The sequence below is a fragment of the Lynx canadensis genome, chromosome D2 (genome assembly GCF_007474595.2).
Source record: "Lynx canadensis isolate LIC74 chromosome D2, mLynCan4.pri.v2, whole genome shotgun sequence".
In the NCBI taxonomy this organism is placed as follows: Eukaryota; Metazoa; Chordata; class Mammalia; order Carnivora; family Felidae; genus Lynx; species Lynx canadensis.
This window is the reverse complement of record NC_044313.2, coordinates 7,128,647-7,153,980: the sequence shown is the minus strand read 5'-3', so window position 1 is coordinate 7,153,980 and position 25,334 is coordinate 7,128,647. Positions and strand designations below refer to the sequence as shown.

Sequence of the window (25,334 nt, the reverse complement as noted above, 5' to 3'; positions counted from 1 at the left end):
AGATGCCCCAGTCACGTCCATCCACCAGGGTCCAGCTCAAGTAACCCACACCTCCAGGAAACTTCTTCGGTTCACTCGAGGTCTCTTGGTCTCCAAATCCAAGGAAATCTACCCTATAAGGGGAGTACACTACCAAAGCAATCCAGGGGATGCATCAATTGGCAGAGACAGCCCTTGGTTTTCTCACTCAAGGTGATGGAGCCCTGTCCCTCCGACATGTCCTTTTCTCCACCATGTGCCTGTTCCTTCAACACACAGGCTGTGAAGGGACCAGATGGGTGTGACTGTACAGGACAACAGGACTCCATGGACAGCCAGTCCTTGCCCTCAAGGCACGTCCTGTGCAATGGGGAAAGCTGACAGGCGTATGGGGTCACCGGGAGGACCTCTGAACCCACGCCCAGGCCAAAGCATAGGCGCTCACCTGCAATGGTCTGCGCGCGGAGGCACCAAGCTAAGAGCGCAGAGGACCTGCCGCCCGCTATCTGACGCTGCCTGGCAACACTCTGCATTGGCTCAGCCGGCTGTGCCCGGGGGCAGTCGGAAGATGGGCTGCCAAGACCTTGCAGGTGTAAAGACCGACGGTCCACCCCGCTTTGAGAAGCTGTTTCACCCATTCCGGGGTGTGAATGGGAAGGATTCTCTTGGCACACACATCTCTCCCAGCAGGACACGGGAAACAAGCCCATGGATGGCCCAGCCCCCCGAGGAGCAAGTAACAAGACAAAAGAGGGAGACCACTGTGACCAGTGCACGCACATCGGTTCCCGGAAGACATCCCCTCCCGGTACCTCACAGCTCGGCTGGTGGTGCTGAGCCAAGTTCTTGCCTGGACCCAGAGGGGCATCCGGAGGCCTCTCTGGAGGCAGACAGAATGCCCCAAACCCTGAGCTTTGTTAGAGCAAGAGTCCCATTAACGTCAGGATACTCCTAACATCGTGGTTTGGTGAACTGAGTATGAGTTGATCAGAAACAAGGGTCTCATCTCACAGCATATCACCTGTAGGTCCTGAAAAAGAAGTCACAGCACAAAAAGCTGGCACCAAAGTATATTCTGGGGTTCCGGTGCCATCGTCCCCCCAAATGCCTGTAAGGACACTGAGCGGTGTTGGGACCTACCCAGGCCCAGGGACATCCTCCGGATTTGTGGGGGGCACTGTGGGCTGGGCTCTCCGCTTCTTCACAGCCAGGACTGTTCTGCTGTCCTGGGACCTACTCTGTTGGAAGGAGACTGGGCCTGGGTCCCTCGGAAGCCTGGTTCCTGGGAGGGGTTTACTGAGCCTGAAAGCAGACAGCCTTTCCTAAAGGTGCGGTGACCCAAGGAAAGGCACTCAAATCCAAGCAGGTTGGGAAGATAAGCCAGGTGGCTCCAGGGCACTTAGGAGGTTTGACCATCAACAGGGACACAGACAGGGGTCTGTCTGGAGCAAGAGCAAAAATCCACTGGGGTGGGGCGGCCGCTAAAACACCAGCCACCGGCCAAATACGCCACACCCCCAAAGCACAGGTGGATACGAGCGGACCGGACACGCTGCTGTTAGAAACACAGGGAGTTAAAGGACATCTGCCAGCTGCAGTCAGAGCCCCTTCCGCACACAGACAAGTTCAGAGAGAAGCCGATGCCTGTATCTTACAGATGAGAACAGAGAAATACAACGTTTAACCCGATTCCCACCTGCAGAAAGCGAGGGCCTGAGTGTGGGCAATTCTATGAACCCAGCCCCTAGTTGACAAGACGCACCCCGGGGGAGGAGTTTATCTAAAAACCACACCAGATAAAGGGGAAATGTGGATTTTTATCCCTTGCAAATAACTTCCATAAAGCTTCAACTTGACCTCGCTCCCTTCCTTTACATGAGCACATGGCAGTAACACGTTCATTTATGCTTTTGGAGTTTAAAGTCGAGTCTAGTTGACTATTGTATATTTACACAGCTAACGTAATTATCGCTAATCACATAATTACTGGAAACATGCGTAATTGCCCAATCCAAACATACAATTATAATGTACAGCAACATTATAAATCCCCCTTTTAAAATCCACATTTTGGGGTTGTTTACGGGTATTTATTAGAAATGATTGTGGTCTACCTAGAGATGGCCAGCTTCGATGCTGTTTCTGTAGAAAGTGCTACATACGCTTTAAAGACCGAAAAAGGTAGGGGCGCCTGGGTGGCTCAGTCAGTTAAGCGTCTGACTTTGGTGCAGGTCATGATCTCACGGTTCGTGAGTTCGAGCCCCATGTCGGGCTCTGCGCTGACAGCTCAGAGCCTGGAGCCTGCTTTGGATTCTGTCTCCTTCTCTCTGCCCATCCCCCGCTTGTGCTCTGCCTCTCAAAAATAAATAAGGGGCGCCTGGGTGGCGCAGTCGGTTAAGCGTCCGACTTCAGCCAGGTCACGATCTCGCGGTCCGTGAGTTCGAGCCCCGCGTCAGGCTCTGGGCTGATGGCTCAGAGCCTGGAGCCTGTTTCCGATTCTGTGTCTCCCTCTCTCTCTGCCCCTCCCCCATTCATGCTCTGTCTCTCTCTGTCCCAAAAATAAAATAAACGCTGAAAAAAAAAAAAATTAAAAAAAAAATTAAATAAATAAATAAATAAATGTAAAAAAAAATTTTTTTAAACTCCACACCCAAAACCCAAATAATCCGTGAAGAAATGGGCAAAAGACATGAAAAATAAACATTAAAAAAATTTTTTTTAATTAAAACATTACCAGAATTTGTAACTACTCCTGTATTTAACAGATATCAGTTAGTCTCTATTTTCCCAGTATCCATTCAACGAACCTACCTTCTCACTTTTTACCTCTGCTCGTGAGGACATCCTAGAGGTAAGCAATGTCAAACAGGGCTGTTTATTCAAAGGGAGGTTCACGTCATTTCTTCTTGACATGCAGAGGAAGGGGGAAAGTCCACTCCTGAGTTATGGTATGAGGAGGGCACTAATCACAGCTCGACGGATGCGATCATTAGGACCATTTTTCCACGTGCGTAAGACATTTGAACAAAATAAAATGAAACATCTACTTTTGCCAAATGACATTCTCCATAGCCACAGGGGAGGATGGCGTTTGGTGATTTATTCTACCATAACCCACAATAAGATGTTCCGACAAAATGTCATCGGCAGAGCCATTCTGGTATATTACACTTCTACAAACCCAGAAAATGCTTTCCGCAAAACGCTTTCCTGGGTTACTCTGGTGATGCCGAGAGATAGTAAGCCCTCTTCTCTGACCAACAAATATCTGGGGAAAATCACACCAGCTGTGTCTAGATGTAACATACTGAAACTCCGACGGTCCAATTCACAAATGCGATGTATCAGTTATGCCAGCAAACTTAACGGAGGGGGAAACCAAGACCGGAACTGTCCATCAGAAAAGATGGACTGCAGCTGCAGCCCAGCTCTGACCAGTCCCTGTTATCAGACCCTACTCCATACTAACCCTGACACAACAGCACTCTGGGATTGAGACCAGGCATCGGCAAGAGCGGAGAACAAATTATCAATATCAAAATAGAACGGTTCCTTTAAAAAGAAAAATTAAAATCTGGCTTCTAAGTCAGCTTGAAAGGCCATTATTCCAACTGATTTGGATGGAGTCCCAAAGACTGGCTGGTGAGAAGCAAAGCCATACTCTGCACGGTGCTTCCATCTCGAACAAACATCCCGTGGCGGGGGTGGGGGTGATGGGAAGACGCGGCCTGAGTCAGATTCTGCCTTCCACCCTGTCTTCCCTTGGCTTCAACTCGGAACCCCAGAGGGCAGAGTGGCTAGGAGTGGCCACAGGACATTGAAGTTCAGGAGGACAGAGTCCCTCAGGTTTCCAGGAGGAACGGGCTGGGCCTGGGAAGGCAGGTAGGGGTTCTGTGCAGGGGTGAGGCTCAGATTGCACCAGACAGGCTAGGCTGGAGCAAAGGTGTTCATTGAAGAGACAGAGGGGGCTGGAGGCGGACCCAGGAGGGCCTGTCTGGAAAGGGATCCTGCAGCTGGGGATTGCACGGGGGTCTGGTGACAGGAGAGAGGACCGAAACCTGAAGGAGGTTTGTTCCCAGAGACCAAAGAAACCAAAGACAAAGCCCCTATGAGCTCAGAGTGGCTACAACACAGAAACAACTTCATGCTTTTAACCTAACAATCAGAAACAACGAGAGAGAGAGAGAGAGAGAGAGAGAGAGAGACAGACAGACACACACACAGACAGACAGACGTGGTCCTGGGGGTGGGGCACTGGCAGGTAGGAGGAGAAGACTGTCTGCTGGGCTCTCTGGATTTCCAAATAGAATGTTCAAGAGCAGGTAGACCGGGTTTCTAGAACAGACACTGGAGACAATCCAAAGCCAGGGATGGAGACACAGGGGGAAATGACTGGATCCACAGAACTGATTTGAGGGAAAGGTCAAATAAGGGGCACACATACCGCCTCCTCTGTGCCTCACTGGTAGCAGCTGGGCCATGAGCACCTGACCCGGCCTGGAAAAATGTTAACTCGGTGTACAAATGCAAGGGTCACCAAAGGAGCACCTTGGAACACCTGTTGTATTTAACAGGACAGCAAACGAGCGTTTGGGATCATGGGTTGCAAGTAACACCCGAGTAACTGGATTTCAAATGTCTGTCTTGATGGTGCCTATTGAGAAATTTCAAAAATTGTAGCTTTAACTTATCTTGGGAATGCCGTTCACAGGTGAAGGAGACGCTGAAGTTTCGGTTATAAAAAGTGGGCGGCAGGTGGGTGAACCACGCTGGGAAGAGAGGGTCTGAAAAAACCATCATGGTCTGCCCTTGCCAACAGCCCTGAAAACGCAGAGGGGACAGGCCACTGGCTCTCCAATCCCATTCTCGTCTCCGATGCGGTACGTCTCGATAAATACCGTAGAACGGGTGGAATCTGCACCACAGGCATCAAGGACACGAACGCTGGAAAGTTGATCCACTAAAGGCTTTTTAGAACAGGAGACCCAGTAACCTCAAACGAAGCACCTTTCCGCCAGAGGTCAAAAAGTAAACTGACTAAATCCCCACGCGATCGGGTGGAAGCCAGAGTCTGGGACACGACCAACCAGTCGGTCTGGGCTCTTCCATGACTAGTCATGCTTCTGAAAGTCAAACAGGCTTTCAAAAAATTACGTAGGCTAAGGAGACCAAGGACAAGACCACTAGATGGAGGGTGCGACCCCTGAGGAGTTCCTGCGCGAACAAGCACCCGCACGAATCACGTGCACGGGGGCAGCGTGAGTGCGCCGTCTGTTATCAGGACACTGCGGTGTGGTCCGGTCCCCTGGGCGTGATTACGGTGCTGTGTTTACATCAGGAGACGTCCTAAAAGGGCACACAGGCCACGCAGGTATTTGGGAGCGAACCGCTGCACCTGCAACTTTCTTCTACATGGTTCTGCAAAGCCCAGCCATCCATTCATACACGAATGTATCTCTATCTGTACAGCTATAAAAAGAAAGCAAACGATGGCCAATCTCATCAACTGGCAAATGCGGTTGAAGGGACTATCAGCATCCGTTCTACTACCCTACCGACGTCTCTGGAGGTTTGAACGTTTTGGCATGTTTATTAAAAAACAAAACCAAACCTTTAAATCTCCAACCCCCTGCACAGCAGCAGAACCTCAGGGGTGTGGGGGACAGTCAGCACCACTACCCTCTCGTGTCACAGAGCTCTTGCCGGGCATACGGTCACACAACACGTCTTTGATGCTTTCACCCCACGTGGCTGGAGTCACCTCTGCTTTCAGGACAAACCGTTCCATACGGGGCAGCTGGTGGGCCAACCGGTGTGCGAGCCCAGGGGGTGCTGCTGAGCCCATCCTGCCCGGGGGGGGCTCCCTTCCGTGACCTGTGTGACACACGTCGCAGCCAAGTCACCGGTAACCAGGCCGAGCCAGCCCAGTCGGCAGCCGGGACGAGGCTGGCGAGGAGCACTCAACTCCAAGCCCAGGGCCACGCGCTCTGGATTTCTTACCGCTCCCTCATTAGGGAGGGATGGTGTTTAATCAACATCGCAGAGGTCTGTCCCCAGGTTTCCATTAGATTTTAATTATGTTTATTTTTCCTTTCATGAATAAAACACTTCCAGACATTTTCAAAGATACCAGGGATGTGAACACGTAATGAGAGACAATGCACGGACTCTTCAGTAATATCTTGGAATTCATCACCGTAAATACCTTAATCCGAAACAGATAAGAGTCCGGAAACCTCAGAAAGTGAAAAAAGATGACCCTGTTTGTTACGCAGCGTCTGTCATACGCAGGATGACCTGAGGGGTGTGCCAGAAACAGACCTAGGGCCGCTCCCTCCCCAGCTCTCCTAACCCCACCCCTACACCCTGGGAGCTGGGCACCCCTGCTCGAAGGTCAGGTCTACTGACCACAGCTCGGGACACGGGCAGGGGGATCTCTGGCTGGGGGGGGGGGGGGGGGGGGGGGCGCAGTCTCAACAGGGAACCGTTCCCCCACTGGTCAGCGGTGAGCGGGGCGAGGGTTCGAGGGCGGGACTACGCGCCTTTGGTTACAAACCGCCAATCACGCTGGCTCTTACCTTCACAAATTCTGTCCAATCGCTGTCGCTTGACTTTGTGCTTATCCACAAGGGCCATTCTTTATCGAACTTTGCAACTCTCTGATTCAAAAGGCAAAGCGGTCCTCTAAGAACTTAGGGGAACGTGCAGGAGTCTGTGGGCATTACGCCACTATGAACCCTGAAACAAGGAGAAAAGAATCCTTACTCTCTGGACACCCTGGGGGCACAGGACAACAGTCATTCAGGGCTTTACTGCCACTTTCTATAAGGGGACCTGCCACCAGCGCTTGCTCTCCTGCCCTCGGACTTGGACAGGAAGGGAGCATTATTATTGGTCTCTGAAAGCAGTAAACGGCAGCATCCAGAACCCTAGCTTTTAACTTCGGGCTGTAAACACCAATCGCTGACAACGTGAATGGTAGTTATTTGTGCTCCGAGGCCAGAGACCACGCTACAGCCAGCTGGGCCTTGCCCTGTACTTCTGTGAACGCAGAGGGGCCGACTCCAGACCCACCTGGACCGGCGAGGGGGTCCCAGGCCCACCTGCACTAAGACAGACACCCAGCCGTGGCTACGGGACAGCCTCTGTCCACGCCTTCTGCCAGGCAGTTTACAAAGCTTCCCCAAACTGCCCTTTGGGGTCAGCAGTCGAGGCCGCCGCTCAGCACAACACAAGCCCCCGACCCCACCGCACGAGAACGGGGCAGGAAGTCACAGGCCACCTAACCGCCTGGGCCAGGGGCGTCCAGGCCACAGACGGTATCGGCGATGGGAGGGTCCAGGCTGCCGGCCGCGACACTGGGGAACGGAGACCGCACCCGCACCTGTCCAGGCGTGCCCGGTGTTTCTGGCAGAAACGAGGCAGCAGAGGAGGGTCTCCCGTGTGGGTTGGGGTCTGTGGGGCTCTCCAGAGGGAAAGCCACGAGCCACCTGAAGAATGGGAAGCTGATGGCCAGCTTGTCTGTGGAGGGTGTGTGTCTTGGGGGGGACCGGACCCTCATTTCCTCCTCATCCGACGTACCAGTTGAGGCCGCAGATCACGATCTGCACCCCGCAACGTCCGAACTCTCGACTCACTGCGGTGGTCTTACTTTATCAACACGGTCAGAGAAAGTTGTCCTCAGTTACCCAGCAAATGAGGGGGGACAGGAGACAAGAGTGAGGCTCCAGGGTTAATAATGAGGATTATTATGTATGGTCATCAATTATGCAAAACGCTGGGAGTTACTTTATCAAAGGTCAGAATATGGGTCTGACTATGAGAAAGCAGACTTCCTGGTAGTTAATGGCTAATTTCCCAGCAATGAGGCGCACCTCAAAGATTTATGGCAATAATTACACGTTTTTTTTTTGGTTTTTTTTTTTAAAGAGCTAGGAAAGAAGCACAGTTTCTAATGACATAAATAATTAACGTAACATCCCAGAGATACTAAGCCCTTTTCAAACCCGGGGAGTTCCCCAAACCTGAACTTCAAACCCGGAGAGTTCCCCAAACCTGAACTTCAAACCCGGAGAGTTCCCCAAACCTGAACCGGCCATACTGGGCTAGGGAGACAAAGGTGGTCCCAAAGCAGGTGAGACAGGTGTGGCGGTCATGTTATAAAAATTCACTTTTCTTGGGCTTTAGGAGAGGCAACAGCGCAAGGCAGGGAAGGGGAAGTGGTTCCTAACTCAAACCAATGGGAGAAGGGAGTCCCAGGCAGAGGGAAAGGTGGCCTCGAGCCCCAGAGCTCGGCCGGCAATTTTCACTTGCCAGCGTTCTGATCACCGAGCTGCAGTGCGGCCCCTGTCCTCGACGCTGGCATGAAGACAGAACCTCGTGTTAGCCAAGGGGTGAGAGAATTAATTAGTTAATATTTGTGAAGTGCCTTGGAGATGAAAAATGACAGCATTATCATCCGAGGCAAGCCGGGTTTCACACCCTCCTCCTTCCATTACGCCCAAGTGAGGCGTAATCATTCTTTTTGCTTTCCTTTGAATTTTAATTTGTATAATTAGATGGCGTCCTGAAAAATTGATAAGTAGGATCTCGATTATGCAATCAAAGGAAAGATCAGACATCCGCTTACACAAATAGCCTGGGTCCTATTATTTACCAAAAGAAAAAAAGAAGGAAAGGGGCAAAGGACTCCTGTCTGGATATTTTTCGGGCTGGGGGCTGCCCCTTCCGTGGGGGCCCCTCCAGCTGTGGCACCCACCCATGTGGACAGCGAATTCAGAGTCGCACAGCCACCAGGCGGAGTCTGGTCAGGATCTCGCGGCAGTGACCGCTGATGTGCGGAGCCTCGTTCTTTCCCCTCGGTATCTCTTTGAAGCAAGAATGTACGAAATGTGACATTTTCCTCCTCGGCTCTCCCGAGGAGCAAGCTACTTATGAAGACTTAATTAACACAACCCTCCTTCCCGACGGCAGGGACAGGCCTTCTTCAGGGCAGAGCTGCGAGCTAGGGTCTCCGGCTGGGGTCCATGGAGACCACCAGCACCCCGTGCCCCCTGCATGCCGGCCCCGGGCTCCCCGGGCAGTGCCCGCTCTGACAGCCGAGCTCTGTCTTCATTTCTATGTCTCTGCTCACAGATCAGGCCCCTTTCGGCCCCTGAATTTATCACCACAATCGGCAGCTGACACTATCTCATCAATGCTTCACAACAAATCAGGGTGCACGGAGGGGAGAAAAAGGAGAGGGGGATGGGTCCCTCTTTTGCTCAGACTATGGCCGTGGTGTCTGTCGTGGATGGAAGTAGCATTCTAGAATATTCTAGAACCACAAGTATGTGGAATGACCGTTGCGTGAGCGGGATCTGCATTCGTGAAAAAGGGATGTTTTTACGTTCCCAAGGGGAGCGGAATGCGTGTGAAAATATTCAGTGCAAAGCAGCGGGCTTCAGAGGGCCGCGCGTGGCCTTCCTCCTTTGGTGAGCCAGCCCCTGGCATGCGGGAGCCAGCCATTGATACCACTCCCTCCAGCTGAGGCTGGGAGGGACACCTCAGTGGAACTAAAGAAACGTCAGAAGGGAAGTCAGGTGTTTGTAGAAGTAGGATCCCACTGCCAAACCTTACGAGAAAACCACTGCATTCTGCCCCAGAAAGGGAGATCCTAAAATTGCAGGGTAAACCACAGGAAGGTCTACTTGACCTTTTATCTTAGCTTGAGAGGAGAGATGATCTAGGGCTGAAAGGTTTGGTGTCAGTGAATCTGGCTCACTTCAGAAGAGGAAAGATGCTTGCATGAGAAAGGTACTTAGATTCTCGTTGCTGTCAGAAAGGAGCAGTGAGGATGGGAGGTTTACTCCACGTGGATTTCCAAGAGAAACTCGAGAATTCAAAGGGGGGGACGAACAGGAAGAAGAACACTTCATTGTATAACCACCTGCTTGCACATCAAACACAAAACAAACACCCAAAACCGAGTACAAGAGAAATGGATGTTTCCCCCACCCAATGAGGTCTAAAATACGGGCAGATTGATTTCATCAAACATGACCATTAGCAACCCACCTGCCGGGACCCAAAACACTACAACCTAGTCCTTGCTCATTTACATTTTTTTTTGATGTTTATTTATTTTGAAAGAAAGCAGGTACAAGCGGGGAAGGGGCAGAGAGGGAGAGAGAGGGAGGAAGGGGGGGGGGGAGAGAGAGAGAGAGAGAGAGAGAGAGAGAGAGAATGAATGAATGAATCACAAGTACGCTCCCTGCTGTCAGTGAAGAGCCCAACTCGGGGCTTGAACCCACCAACTGTGAGATCATGACCTGAGCTGAAATCAAGAGTTGGGACTCAACTGACTGAGCCACCCGGGCACCCCAACTCATTTACCTTCTTAAAATCACAAGTTTTTAAGATGCCCTCTGTTTCTTTATTCCGATTCCTAGTCTCCATAAACACTAGGCAGACGAAGAAATTTACACAAAGTAATTGATGTCTTTCACAATGAAAATTCACCTAAAACCGTGGTGATTGCCTTCAACTCTTTTCATGAAACCTACTTAGACATTATGTTCATAAAGGCAGACCAAGTTTCAGGATATGCTAACGAATCACTATTATCACAGTCAAGCAAGAGCTGCCAAATCCTGAGTGGACCCTTGGAGCCCTCCAAGTATGTTGCACTGTTATTTCTGCCAAGGGGCCGAGAGGCTGGCATCATCCAAGGTAAGGAGAGACGGCCCCCTGCAGTCCCGGCAGCGAAGGCTCCCACCTTCCCCAGCCTGGGGTCCCTAAAGGAACAGCAGCACTCCTCAGGTTTCCTTCACCCCATCCTACAAGGCTCCACCAGCCTGTGAGTGACCCGGGAGGGCGGTACCCATCAGGCTAGGGCAGCACACCCCACCTGCTGGCACAGGCAAGGACCCTGTGTGTGGCGTGGATCCAGCACGTTGCGGGGCAAGGTCAGCACGTTTTACGAGAGCCTTGACGATGCTGGCCCAACAATGACAACTGCCCAGAAAGCCCTCTCTGGCTCTTCATGGAGACCCAGTAAAGTCGCTGATCTTCAGGCTATCGCAAAAGGACCTGTTCCACCATCTTTGGAGGCCAAACGGGAACAACAGATTCCGTTCTGGGGAAGAGAGCTGGAGAGAGTCCTCTGATCAGGGGATCTGGCTTTTGTTTAGTAGACTCTTATCTGGAGAGCCAACTGAAATCGAGACAAGACAAATGTTCTACAGGGGTCAGGGGACAGCAGGAAAAACACTGGCCTAGCCTGTGGTCAAATGGCTGACATAACACCACAATTAACAGAAGCATTCGAACTGCATTTTAAGGAAGAAAATGAAGTTTTGGGGGGGATGATCAACTTGTGGGAAATCAGCTTACTGAAGTCAATTTTGTAAGTGTCTCAAAGCTACTACTGCTCCTTGATTGTTTTTGTTCAGTAGCTTTGGGGCATATTTAGGTTTTTGTGAAAGGGGAAACCCGGGTGCCTGGGGGGCTCAGTCGGTTATCGGCTCAGGTCATGATCTCATGGTTCATGGGTTTGAGCCCCACATCGGGCTCTATGCTGACAGCTCAGAGCCTGGAACATGCTTCGGATTCTGTGCCTCCCTCTCTCTCTGCCCCTCCCTCGTGTTCTCGTTCTCTCTTTCTCTCTCTCTAATAAATAATAAAAACAATTTTGAAAGGGGAAACCCATGGCTCAGACATCACGTGGCATATAACAAGGGGCAGAGGTGACTCGGAGAGCCCCCTCCCCGTGCCCCAGAGGTAACCAGCAGGACCTTCTGATATACACTGAAGGTTCACTCTGGTTCCCGAAGCCAGACCTGTACATTGTTTGGCAAGGCCGTTCATCTTTCCCCAGGTAACTCCCAGGAGCCAAGCCTAGGGTGACAAGGTCACACCCTGGTCACATGCCCTCAGTCTGTTCCAAGGGTCCCATCCACACATCTTCAGACAGAAGGTGCACAGACAGCTTGATTAGCACAGGTCCGCCATGCTTTTCCAACACCCAGGGGCCTGGCAAGCTTCAGAAGTCAGATGCATTTCGGTTTTTAAAAGGCAATACAGAGCTCACACCATATTACTGTGAACCCCCAAATCAACCATTAAGATTTCCACCATACAGGATGCAAAAATTATCTTCAACACTTCAGGCCGGGTCAAAATCTGCTGCCAAATGGATTACAAAAGAAAGAAAAGAAAGTTTTGAAGGGTGCCTAGGTGGCTCATTGGTTAAGGGTCCCACTTCCGCTCAGGTCATGATATAACGGTTCGTTAGTTCGAGCCCCGAGTCGGGCTCTGTGCTGACAGCTGGGGGCCTGGAGCCTGCTTCGGATTCATGCATTCATTCATTCTCTTTCTCTCTCAAAAATATTTAGGGAAGAAAAAGTTTTGAAAGCTTTTTACAATTTGGATGCGAGGCTCAGGAATTGTGGGCCTGGAATTTTATTCTTTCCATCCAACCCCCAGCAAAATATTCTCTGGGGCTCTGAAGGAGACAGAGGTGAAGGGCAAAGACCATGTAGCCCAAAGAGCTGGGAAGGTCACAAACCTAGAAAGCAGTCTTCCAGCATGAAGAACCCCACTGCCCATGGGCGAGGCCCGTGAGGCTAGAGGCTGCCACCAGGAGGGAGCAGATGTCAAAGGCACTCTTCTGCTCAGACCAGCTCCCTGGCCAAGGATGCCGAGCGTGTCCTTCAGCTTGGGTTGTTAGCACGTGGAAATTCGTTTCCTGGTGTTAAATGTAAAACTCAAAAATTCTCAAGATTTCCACGTGCTAACAACTATCACCAAGAACAGAACCGATTCATGATTTTCTTAATTGGTTGTTTTGTGTTATAATGAAAACTAAGTGTTGGTCTACCCAAGCTGAAGGAAAATGAGATGCACCGCGTTCAGGATTTTCACACATTTTTAAAGCCCTTGACTTACAAGTATGCTTCAAAATTAATATATTCATTTTCGTAATAAAATAGCCTTTAGGAACAAAAGCAAACAAAACAAGAAAAGGCGAGGAAACACATTTTCATTTACATTAAGAAATGCAGAACACCAACTTTTACTCCCACGGTATTGAGACCGAGGCACTGTAGACACACGGGTTAATTGTTCCTTTCCTAATTTTCTGACCCTGCCCTCCTTTGGCATGACAATCTTGACCGGTAGCGGGGAAGTCTGCGTGGACAGGATGAAGGGCGTAGGCCTCAAGTTCTCTGTGAACAGAGGAAGTTCGGCGGTGACCAGACAGCTCATCTCCCGCTCCGTACCGAACGTAAGAAACCATTACAGGATGTTGCATCCGAGTGAGGAAAAGTCAGCATCCTACACAAGAAGCATCCGGAACGTCCGTAAGTTCTCATGAAAGGCCTGCAGAGGGGCCTTGGCCGTGGTTGAGGCTTTTGGGGTGGCCTCTCCGATGCCCCCAAGGTAACCCGAGGGTACTGTCCGCAGCCTGTGAGAAGCCCTGTGTATGCTTGCTGTGGTCCAGGGCAGAGCAAAAGCAGGGATAACTAACGGCCAGTAAGGGCTTGGACCCTCGGGGTCAACCAAGGCAGGCATCACCAGGGGACAGCTACCTGTGTTAGTGGACAGTGTGCTACACGTTAGCCTATGGCTGGCTCCGTTCAAAGAGCATGTGACTCTTGATCTTGGGGTTGTGAGTTTGAGTCCCACGCTGGGTATAGTTAAAGATAAATTAATTTGAAAACAGCCTATGGAATGGAGGGTGGGGAGGGCAGGAGGGTGGAGAGTAGAGAACATGTAACACTTTTAAGGCGGTTTGGATTGTTTGGTTTCTTCCAACACAGATGGATTGCACTTGAATCGAAATGTCTGATAAGGACAATTTTATAGGAATTGGTTAACAAATAAATGAACTGCAGGGGCGCCTGGGTGGCTCGGGCGGCTAAGCGTCTGGCTTCAGCTCAGGTCATGATCTCGCGGTTTGTGAGTTCGAGCCCGCCCCTGTCGGGCTCTGTGCTGGCAGCTCGGAGCCTGGAGCCTGCTTCAGATACTGTGTCTTCCTCTCTGTCTCTCTCTCAAAAATGAATAAATGTTAAAAAAAAAAATTTTTTTTTAAGTGAACTGCAATAAGGTCTTGAATTTTGAAAAATCTTCACGTTAGATTTTGAAGACCTCTGCCTCTTGATTTCTTGCCACTGGGAGGCCCTGAATCCTTGGCTGCCAGCCCAGAGGAGGGGACTTCCTTAGGGGACACAACTGCTCTGCTGCCCCTGAGGATTCCAGCCTGGTCTCTGGACGCTGTGCACTCCGGAATCCACGCGTGAGGTCGTGCCGTCTGCGGTCTTGGCTCGCTGGCAAAGCTAAGGGAAACCACAGGTGTGGGGCGGACCTTCTCCTGGTCCAGTCCTTCCCAGGAGCAGGACTGGCGCCCAGTGATGGGGCCCTTCGGCCGGCAGAGGGCACTGCACACCCTGCGTGGCCTTCCCGGGCCCCAGAGCCCTGAGTCGCTGTGCTGAGGGACTCGCCCGGTTGACGGATTTCAACCCCCAGTTGGGCTCTACAAGAACGTAGAGGCAATGAGGCTCGACACCTCCAGAAGGAAAGGTCTGAGCTGATTTCAGGATGGCACACTGCACTTTCCCTCCATCTCCGGATGCAAAAAGAACCCGCACCTCCCACTCACCCTTAAAACAACAGAAGTTTAGATTTAGGCACATGATCGGCCAGGGAAGAGGGAACCCAGGCAGGCCGCCCTGTCATCTAGGGCCTGGGCTCGGCAGTGGAGGCTCCCTGATGCAGGAAGGGCACGGCCACCCTGAAGGTTGACTTTCTATTACGCCCTTGCTTCTTGTTTAAAGACACATCAGTGAGGAATGAGCCATAGTGAGGAAAACGAAAACAACGTGGCAGGGACGTAACGTCTAAGGAGAGGAAAGCAGAGACGGAACGGGGCAAAGGCGCGTCAGGGTTTCCACCACAAAGCTCAAGACTACGTACACCTGCCGAACTGATTGTGCAATTCTCCTGGACCCCCAGCATGGTGCGTTGTGAAACACCGATGACCTCGGAATACACAACCTTCTCAGGAGGCACTAACTTGGAGAGGGAGGTGAAAAAAGCGAACGTCTCCCACCATATTCCGGAATGGAGATTCTGAGCGGCAGGCACGGGGCTGGAGGCGGGGCCTTCTTCCTGGGCCCCTTAAGTGACCACAGCAGAGGGGCAGCTGAACTCTCGGGGCTTCTCTGATCAGCACGTTGTAAGCAGCCAACACACTGAGGCAGTGCCTTGGCTCCCCTGCCCGGTTCAGGGTGGAGGGTGAGGGGCTGGTTTCGTCCATCGACGCTGAAAGCAAGGGTGATGCCGATGCCTCGTCGGATCTCCTCAGCATCCTCTCTGAGCACCGCTTCGAAGCCAGGGTTGCCATGGCAACGGACGCCCCTGGGCAGCACAGCTGACTCTTGGCCTGGCTGTCCCACCTGACCCCCAATTCAGCCTTCTCCAGGAAGTGTCCTGGGACTCTCTCCTCCCCTTTTCTCTCAGCACCTGACACAATGCCCTCCCCATCACGTACCCGAACACATCGATTTGGAGAAGGCTCCTCCGTAGCGCCCACTTGGGGGTAGACAACCCAGCGAGGTGTGCGGGCCACCTGGTGGCCGAGGAGAAACCGGAAGAGGCTGACAGGCATGGCCCGACCAGGTCAGAGGCCGGCGGGAGAGGGGCATTTGAGGTGTTCTGCTGGAGATGAAGTCAGCCATGTGAAATGCTGGCCGGCTGGGACCCTTTGTTCATTTCCAAAAACAAAGTGTCTGGAAAGATGATCTCTAACACTAGGAAGAGCGAAGAGCTCACTCTGAACCCGCTTGCCTGCCCAAAGGAGCAGGGAGGCTCAGCCTCCCAAGTGTGGTGCTGGCTGGGTCACAGAAGCCGGTCGAGGACCAAACCGAATAGAATCCTGAGCAGCTCTGCTCAAACCTACGGCCCAGCCCGGCCAGGGGAGAAAGCGACCGGTGCCCCGAGAGACGCCCCATGACACAACTCGGCTTATCGCTTCTCCCGTCTCAGGAGCCAACGCTTCAGGGCACGAGCAGCAGGCACGCCATGGGACAGGAGTGTCCCCAGTGCAGAGGGGTGGCCCCTCTTTTATTCCAAAGGAGGCGATCGATGCTTACACAAAAGCAGATACGCAGGAAATTCAACTCAGACCTCGGGAACAGAGTAGTAAGTTTGTTTTATGACAACGGATGTTCTACATCCGGATCTTTACAAATACCCAAATCTCGCCCTAACATTTCTCTACAAGAGAAGTCACCAGGCTGTAGTCGTGGAGGCCTCTGTAAGCCCACGCGGCACTGTCTCAGGTGACAGTTTTAAGGAAATGAGACGATGGAATCAAACATCCCTAAGTCCACAAAGTTTCTCTCTTTTTTTTTTAAGTTTATTTTTCAGAGGGGGGTGGGGAAGGGAGGGAGACACAGAACCCGAAGCAGGCTCCAGGTTCTGAGCGGTCAGCACAGAGCCCAACATGGGGCTCGAACCCACAAACTGTGCAATCATGACCTGAGCCGAAGTCGGATGCTTAACCGACGGAGACACCCAGGTGCCCCCACAAAGTCTCGATTGAAAAGTTCTTCCCAGACCTGGTCTTTTCAACCCGAGCCACAAAAAGGAAAATCTTAATCTTACGTGTAGCTACTTAACAAAATGAAATGCAACAGCTTGCAGCTATTTATTTTGCTGAGCACAGTTTTAATGTGGAGGATGGGGGGGTGTGGCGGAAACCCGGGAGGGGGGAGGCGGGCTTTGTATCCATGACTGCAACTGAAGGAGCCTGGCCAGCTGGCAGTCAGATGGGGGAGGAGAATCGGGTGACACTTCTAGGTCACACAGATTCATTTTTGCCGATCGAATTCGAGAAGGGAGCCACTCCATAGCTCCTTTTGTCTTTCTGGTTCGGGGTATTATTCCTGGAGTTAAATGGTCTTCTTGAATTATTTCCCCCGAGTCACAGGAGCCCCCGGTTCTGTTTCTCCAAGTCTTTGGTGGGTAAACGATATTGTTTTTAAGTTTATCGTAGCCCAGAATATTCTGAACTGTGGCTAAAATATCCCTTGGTGTGGAGAGGATGCTGGAACAGGGGAGAGGGGGCGGCCCCCCATGGGAATTTTCCAGAGGTGTGAATCTTTGTCACGGCGAAGTGTTCTTCACAAACAGGGCAAACATCGGATGGTTCACATGAATACAACCACCTGTTTAGATAATCACAGCTCACCACGTGCCGATGCCGAACTATACTGATTTTATGCGAAATCCTATTCAAGAACTCCTGACAAGGTGATGGCCATTTAAAACTCTGCTCTAAGTGGGGCACCTGGGCGGCTAAGTCAGTTGAGTGTCTGACTTCGGCTCAGGTCATGACCTCTTGGTTCGAGAGTTCAAGCCCCACATCGGGCTCTGTACGGACAGCTCAGAGCCCGGAGCCTGTGTCTCCCTCGCTCTCTGCCCCTCCCCCACTCACGCTCCATCCCTCTCTCTCTCTGAAAAATGAATACATGTTAAAAAAAAAAATTCAAAAAAAAAATCTACTCTGAACTAATTTATGGGGATGCTGTATACCCTGGAGCCCCCTCCAGACAAAGAACAGACAGAGGAAGGGAGGCTCAGAGAAGGTGGGATATGACCGGACACTATGTTTATGTCCCGGACCGGACAGCATGTGCAAATGGCACAAGATGTCATTCTACGGCAAGACAGGTTCCCGAAAGCCCACCCTTGCAGCCTCGACTGCGTATTATGGTCTGCTTGTCCGTATCAGAACACCCAAAAGGGATTCACACACGTTTTCAGCAGACTGCCCACGGTCACAGCAAGGGTGAGTGCGCTGTTACACGGACTGAATCGTGTCCCCCCAGCCTCCCCAAATTACATTCAAGTCGGACGCCCCAGTGCCTCGGAATGTGACCTTATTGGGAGACATGGTCTTTATGGAGGGAGACAAGGTCTTTGTGGAGGTAATCACGTCATCGTCAGGGTGGGTCCTAGTCCCACAGGACTGGGGGTCCTTATGAGAAGGGGAAATTGGGACACTGGGCTATGGACAGAGGGACGATATGTGAGGACACAGGGAGGGGATGATCATCTACAAGCCAAGAAGAGGTCCTTCCTTCCTAGTGTGCACAAGAAACTAACCCCGTAGGCACCCTGCTCAGACTCCTGGCCCCCAGAACCGTGTGACAATGCATTTCTGTGCTTTCGGCCACCCGGTGGGCGGTACTCGGTTACAGCGGCCCTACGAGGCTGATTCACGCCTGCTGATGATACTGGGGACGGCCGCCCCAAGACATCGTCTGGGATCTCGCACCAGTGATGCTTCGGGAAGCTCAGATCACCCTCGCAGGGGTCCCGGCTGGGGTGGAGGGGTGGCCCCCACAGGGCGTGACGTGTCGAGAATCCTGGCTTTATCACACAACACCAGTGCCGACCCACCCGAGTCTGGCCGTGGTCCCCGAAAACTCAGCACACACAGGCACACCCAGGAGCTGCCAGCCCAGCCACCAAACTCCTGCAACATGAGCGGTCGCCTCCTCGAAGATGGGGACCGGTGTTTTCAGGGAGAGACGCCAAGAGAAAAAAGGTCCTCACCGTTCCCTTCAACTGTGTTCTGCTCCCCAAATCTGAGAATTCGCTGTTTCAAACACACTATGGTCGCTGATACGACACAAGAGACGAAAACACAATGATACCCTCGAACTACACTGGCACCAGGTTACGCTACCTACAGGACAGAGAACGCTCACAGAAAGCCACCAAAACGCTCTACATCCCCAGCTGCCCACGCTGACAGGAGGCCCGCGATACACCCGGTTCTGTGAACTCTGGGATAGGCTGTGCTGGCCACATGTCAGCAATGCCCACGGGCCCGGAGAACACAAAGTCCTCCTTGAACTTCACAGGTGCTTCCAGTGAACTCCCAGGTGCGTTCAACATGCACGGAGTTAACTAAGGCACGCTGGGGTCTCCGCTCTGACTCACGCACACCCATCCGTCTGGGGACATTAAAAAGATCTGTCAGGGGCCGGGCCCCACATTAAGGATGCAGCCTTCCAGGCCACCCTCGGCACAGCAATCCACTGGATTAACAGGCCCTCTCGCTTTCCTATTCTTAGAAGTGGTCCTTGAACTGCAGCTACTATTAAAGTCGAGCGCTCCTAATCAGAGATAAAAGAATGCAGGTAACGTGAATGCGGCCTGCAGTTTCCGAGCATAAACATAGCCCATTCCTGCAACAGGAATGACAGATGGCAGTCCCGAGATGTCAGCAAGCCCCACCCAGAGCCCAAAGGGCAGAAAAGGAGAGCAGCGGTACTGCATGAACGAACACACACGCGCACGCACGTGTGGGCCCTGACGTTTTCTTGGAACCACAGCTTTTCTGGAACATTCTGAGGCTGGAGAAGTGACCGACTCCAAACTGCTGCCGCCTTCACAGGTGTGACAATGTGAGTCAACCACCCTGGGTCACTCCCCGCTCAGGTTTCTGCTCATCCCCGAGGGGCCCCCACGTCACTTCCCACCCAAGCGGCTTTGCAGAGGCATGGCTAGTGCAAGAATCTGGAAACCCAGGAGCCACTTTGGGCCAGGCCGAAAACGTGGCAGTTACGTCTCATTTAGCTGTACGAACCACAATTAACACTGCCCGCACCCCCCCCCCCCAAAAGGCGGAGCTCCCCAGACCCAAGAGGGAATTACCCGCATAAGTAAGCCAAGAGATCAGCGAAACAAAGACGAACTGGTTTGTAAACTCATCAGGAAAACAAAGTCCAGGTACAAAAACACGCCCAGTTTCCAGAGCGGGCAGCTCCCCCCGGTATAGACCCGAATGGCTGGGGTGTTTGTTACTTTTAGCAACAGCGAACGCTTGCAGAGTGCTTCATGTGTGACAGACACTGTTGTGGACGCTTTCGAGCGTGAAGTCACCCAACACGCACAGGAGTAGCTGGCCAGCACGCTCCACTCTGCTAAATTCAATACACGATTGTGCAGTCTACGCTGCAAACAACACACCCAGCACCACCTCAGTTGTCAAACCTGCTCTGGGGTGGCTTTGGGCAAGTCTCCGACACCCCAGGTGATCCCAGGACAGGGGTACAGCCCCAGCCCAGACACTCTCAGAGGAGTGAGCCCAGAGGAGGCTCAGATCAGGGCCTGAGGGATCAGTAACGGCGGCTCAAAACTCCCTCCCCTCCAGGAACTTGCTGGTTGGTCTCCTAGCCGAGCTCGTGGTTACTTTCAGATCAAGGCTAAAATACCAACACGTTCTCCCTGCCTCCAGAACAGATCCCGCGTCTGTGCTCTCGGAGTAGGGATGTGAGCGACACTTTGGTGGATTTAGGACCTCTGACATGATCACTCCCAACCGCCTGCCCCAGGCAGTGACTTGTCCAGGTCACACGGGCTGCCATGATGTCACCTGCGAGGGACCCACCTCCCGGTCACACCCGGGGAACTCCCAGTGTCTGATGAGCTACAGTCATGGCACACATCTGCATGCGATGCCTGTAGATTCTGGAAGTTTCTCTCACAGGGACACATTGGGTCCTCTGTTACACTCCTGGCTTGTGAGTCTCCATCAGACCTTTTCTTCAAGTCACGGCTTCCCCCAGCTCAAGATCCACGTGCTCTTGAGAGCGGTGGCTCTGCCCAGCTCCCTGGTACCCAAGGGTGGGCTGGGCTCCCCCTCCCAGGTCCAAGAGGGACAACAGGAAGTGACAGAAACAGGAGGCGGGGTGATCTTATTCTCGGAGAGGAGCTCAGGACGGGGTAAACGGAATTTGAGAAACAAAACTTAGGAAAATGGCTTCCCTAAAATATGGCGAGGTCAGCGAGTAGAGACAGCCCTAACAACACTTACAAGAAAAAACATCTGTCAGTGTCGAAAGGTCGGCAGGAAGTGAGTGGGATTTACACGGCCCTGATTGGCCAGACCAATACTCCTAGAAAGAGACACACACATGGCTTAACTCAGCCCGGAGAAACAAAAAACCCCTTTCAATTGTCCTCTGACTGGCCCCCGCCGCTCTCTAAACAAGAGGCCAAACTCTGAGCTACGAAATCCGTCTAGGACCCTGACTGGCAATTAGCTCTTTGTTCATTCACTGATCAGCCACCGAGGCTAAAATACTCCTGAATGAGCAGTCTTTGGGGAATGATGTTCTTGCTGCGTGTCTCTCTCTGTTGCCTCTTGGGGCCACAAAATCTCCAGTTTTGTTGTTTTGGTTGGAAAACAACGTGGGTCCCTTGAATAGCGAACGTTTCAATAAATCCATCGTTACAAAAACCAAAACAAGAGGTTTCTTTGGAAAAACAGGAAGTCTTGGTACATAACATGGCTTAAAATAGAGCCAAGTTCATTTGTCGACAAAACCTCAGCCTCCAAAGCCTGTTGGCCTGATTTGTCCAGGATCCAATTTACCTTTTAATCCCTGTTGGAGGAACCCATCCCGTTCCCTCAGGCGGCAGGCTGGCCTGGTCTTTGTTATTGCTCTGACACAGGTCACAGAGCTGGCTGGCCAGGCCGCTTCCTGTCCACAAGCCCCGGAGTACAAGTGTCAGGAGAAGCCAGCCCCAGCACAGCCCGCGGCGGGAGGCAGGCCTGGTGCTTTTCATAAACCCGGGGGCCCGTTTCAGGCTTTCTCTTCGGAATCACGTAAAACTCGGAGGCCTTCTGGAATTAATGATGTTTGTTCCTTGTGGACAGTTACAGAGCTTTACAGAAGTCCTGGCCGGGGAGCCAACACTCTGGGCTACGACTACCTGAACTTAACCCTTGGGCAGCGGGCAAAGCAGGGTGCCCAGCTTTATCCATGTCTGGAAGAACGAGCCTCTTTCTTTCTTACTTAAGACGAGGCGGGAAGGAAGCCAGGAGTTTACTATTTCCATTCTTCCCAAAGGTATCCAACTTTCAAGAATACAGGCACACGGAAACTCCCAAGGAAATGATACAGAAAGTTCTTCCAACGGCAGAGAAAGCCATCCCCGTGCGTGAAGCTGCCCTTTCCCCAGCAATTTTTGCCTCTGCTTCTTAACCACCAAGCACAAGGATGGATGTGTTGGCCCAGCAGGGCGTGAGCGTGTATCACAATTATCCCCTTGTTCAAACACGAAACCACACAATGCACGTGGAGAGATCAGACGCTCAAGTCAGCCGAATTCTTACAGACATCATCATCGCCAAACTCCACTGGCCCAGGTCTGTTGGGTCTTCTAGGACCCTTCCAAGTTTCCTCCCCGCCAGGGAGGGCAGAAGAAGGTTCCTGCACATTAGAGTCTGGCCTGAAAACCGTGAACTATGTTAAGTAACTTTTCTACGCAGTTGCTGATCCAAAGGGGAATTAAAAAAAATTTTAGAAGTCCAGGCTTAGCTAGAAATGCTAAGTTGTTTCAGGATTCTGGTGGGTTTTGGTTTACAGAGGTGAAAAATCAGCACTGCTACGTAAAGAGTGAAGGGCAGGCGTGATCTAAGGAGTGAGAATTTAAACTTCAGTTTCAGCTAGGTGCATAACTGTAGTAAAAAACGGGGGGCGGGGGGCCGACACAGAAGACGTAACTCCAAAAAAGTAACAGGATTTGGATGAAGTTTAGTTTGGACCCAAGACTCGCCACCATTGACCCACCCTGATTTTTCTCAGGCATTCTGGACCCTGGAGAAGGGCCGCAGCCTAAAGCCAACATGCTGTTCCAGCTGACCGTGCACCAGAGTGTTTCACATCCTTTATAACGTGGCCCTTGGGAGCAATATTCCAGGGGCACCCACGCCGGAGGGAGCCCTGCCGGCGGTCTTCCTCTCCGATTTCCTGCCTACCACCTGGTGGGGCTGCCAGGGGTCGGAGAAGACGCCGGCCTCTGTCTGGGCTCATCGGGAGTCGGAGGGCTGGAGAGCCAGGTCTGGGAACCCTTCGAGGGGTCTGGCTTTGGCTGCAGGTGAAGTGGGCTTACCCAGGGCCGTCGCCCCCTCTGCACATCCTCTCCAGCCCCAGCCTCGGGTCCTTGGTTATTAGCAGGACCAAAGGCACCAAGGTCTCAAGCACATCAAAGAGCTGTGTGCCATGGCGGCCGCTGCAAACCACGTACCAAAGTCCTTCTTCTGAAGACGGAAGGACATGAAGAACGCGAACACATGTGACAGCATACAGCTGATGCGTACAAGCACTCCACGCAGCCACTTATTTTTAAGGCATCGTGTGCTATTTTTATGCACCACCAAAACACTGCCAAGGGAATCCACAAAGAAAAACAAGTCCTCTGTGGCCGCTCTATTTGGGACTCGTGTTTTTACGAACACACGGTCACGGCATGCGGTTTGCTTAACCTGGACTGAGAAGCAAAGGGCCTAACAGAAGTCGTTTGAAATGATTCTGAGTCCTTTGTTTTTAAAAAAGCCTCACAAGTGGCTTTTAAATGGAAATGCAATTTTCCTAGTCACCTTTACTTGCTGGGAGGTTCCCCACCCTGTTGTGTGCCAGTGTGCGTGTGTGTGTGTGTGTGTGCGTGTGCGCGCATGCGTCACAGCTCACCTGCAACCCTGGTTCTGAGCAAGGAACCAACTTGCAACTGTGCTGTGGAAGGAAGTGGCGATGCTTCTGCCCTGGGAGGGAAAGTTCTGGAGCCGATCCTGGCCTGTGATCATGTGCAGGGCAGTCATGCAGAAGGAGGCTTGAGTGTATCCTGTGTGGGTGGAACCATGACAGAGGAGGGGAGCAAGCCAAAAGGAGATTTCAGATGCATAAAGAAGTCCCTCACAGTCAAGAAACGGCTGACCCCAGGGTGTGAACTGGGGCCCCCTGGAGAGATGCTCCGTACCCCTGACCTAGGACTTGGCAGTGTGGTCCAGGGCCGTCCCCAGAGGGAGGAGCGGGCACCAAGGTCAAAGGGGATGGGGGAAGGACATGCGGCCTCCCACCTGCAGATGTTTTTTTTTTTTTCTCCGTTCTAGAATCTTCTGGCCTGTCCCAGAGGCGTGCCCAAGGGGACCGGCAGCCAGCCCCCTGTTGGATCCAGGTTCCCCATGGCCCTTATAATCCTGAACTCTTCCGGGATTCCCGCGGAGGCGAACAGCCGTGGTATGTATCATTTTATTTTCACTCAAAACATCCTTCCTGGGACCATCCCAACAAGCTGAGCATACTATTTTCAACTAAGGCCCTGGCATTGTCTAGGAATGTTTTCAGGACTAAGCACATCGCTAAAGCAAACATCTTATTTTTGTCTGCTAGGCCAGCCAAGCTCTGTAAAAACATTTCCCTCCAGGACTTGCAATAGAACTGCCCCCTCTGCACCAGACACCGTGTCCGGGGGGGAAAAAGCTCTCACTCTGGACGCCGGCATGTGGGGCGTCCCCACGTCCTCCGGGGGGTGGCTTCTGCTTCAGGAAGGAGTGAAAGCGGGGGTTCCCTCTCCTCCCCACTTCCCCCCACTCCCCACGCTGTCTGAAACCAACCAGCAATTCTCTCCAGCTCTGCTGGAGAGGACACACCCCGTCCTTACTGGAGGGACGCGGGACTCAGCCACCAGGTGACACGGTGCATGGGAGAGAACAGGGCCACGAGAGCAAAGCAGTGAGAGTCCAGCCCCCCAAGCCAGGGGCAAGGGTGAGCGGGTATTGCAGGGCGGGGAGCAGAGGCCAACACGCCTGGGTTCCTGCACCCACCGCCTCAAGGTCATTGGCTCCTGGTGGCCACGACAACGACTGGCAGGATCACGTGCACTGTGACAGGCAAGTCAAAGAATCCCGGGAACCATCCTTGCCGGGACCTACTCACTCTCCTCCCCAACAGCCTTAGGAAACAGGTACGTAATTAGCATCATTAAAAATGACAAAGTTGAGGCCCAGAGCAAAGCAAAACTTGCTCAAGGCGACACAGCTGGATCCAGAACTGAGGCAGTGCCTCCTGGTTCCCGTCCTCCTCTGCCCCCTGATGCGCCTGTCATCAGCGTATTCAAAGGGCCGGACCAGGGGCACAGAACCGAGTGACTTTGCAACTGGGTCTGAAAAAGACAACGGGGGCGGGTGAGGGGGCAGCGGAGGCCTGGAGTCTAGACCCCTCACGTCTAGATTGTCAGAAAGGTCACCCAGAACAAGAAAGGAGGGGGTGGGCACAGAGGTGCCTTGTAAAAGTCACAACTTGTTGAATTTTCTTTCGGCAACGCTACTATCGCCCTATTTCTCAACAGAAACGTTCACCTGTGCTATGAAAATGACAGCCAGGGTGCACTTGCAGGATGCCCGTCTGTGGGATGTGGGGGGGAGCACATGCGACGAGGCCGGCCGTGGGCTGCGGGCTGCCCAGGCTGGTGGGTGGGGATGAGGGTGCCCAGGACACAACTTTCTCTGCTTT

At 52.4% G+C, this 25,334-nt stretch overlaps 1 protein-coding gene across 2 annotated transcripts in view; it reads right to left on the bottom strand.

Annotated features, from left to right (window-relative positions):
* CTBP2 (C-terminal binding protein 2) overlaps positions 1–25,334 on the bottom strand; it is a 156,786-nt gene that overhangs the window by 42,563 nt on the left and 88,889 nt on the right. The window contains exons 3-4 of one of the 2 annotated variants that reach the window (XM_030334407.1): positions 6,558–6,717; positions 4,424–5,448 (exon numbers count right to left, since the gene is read on the bottom strand). In XM_030334407.1, coding sequence (XP_030190267.1) covers positions 4,424–4,460 — 37 coding nt within the window. In that variant the 5' untranslated portion in view covers positions 4,461–5,448; positions 6,558–6,717. The remainder of the gene's footprint in view (positions 1–4,423; positions 5,449–6,557; positions 6,718–25,334) is intronic. The other variant, XM_030334406.1, reaches the window with a different exon arrangement.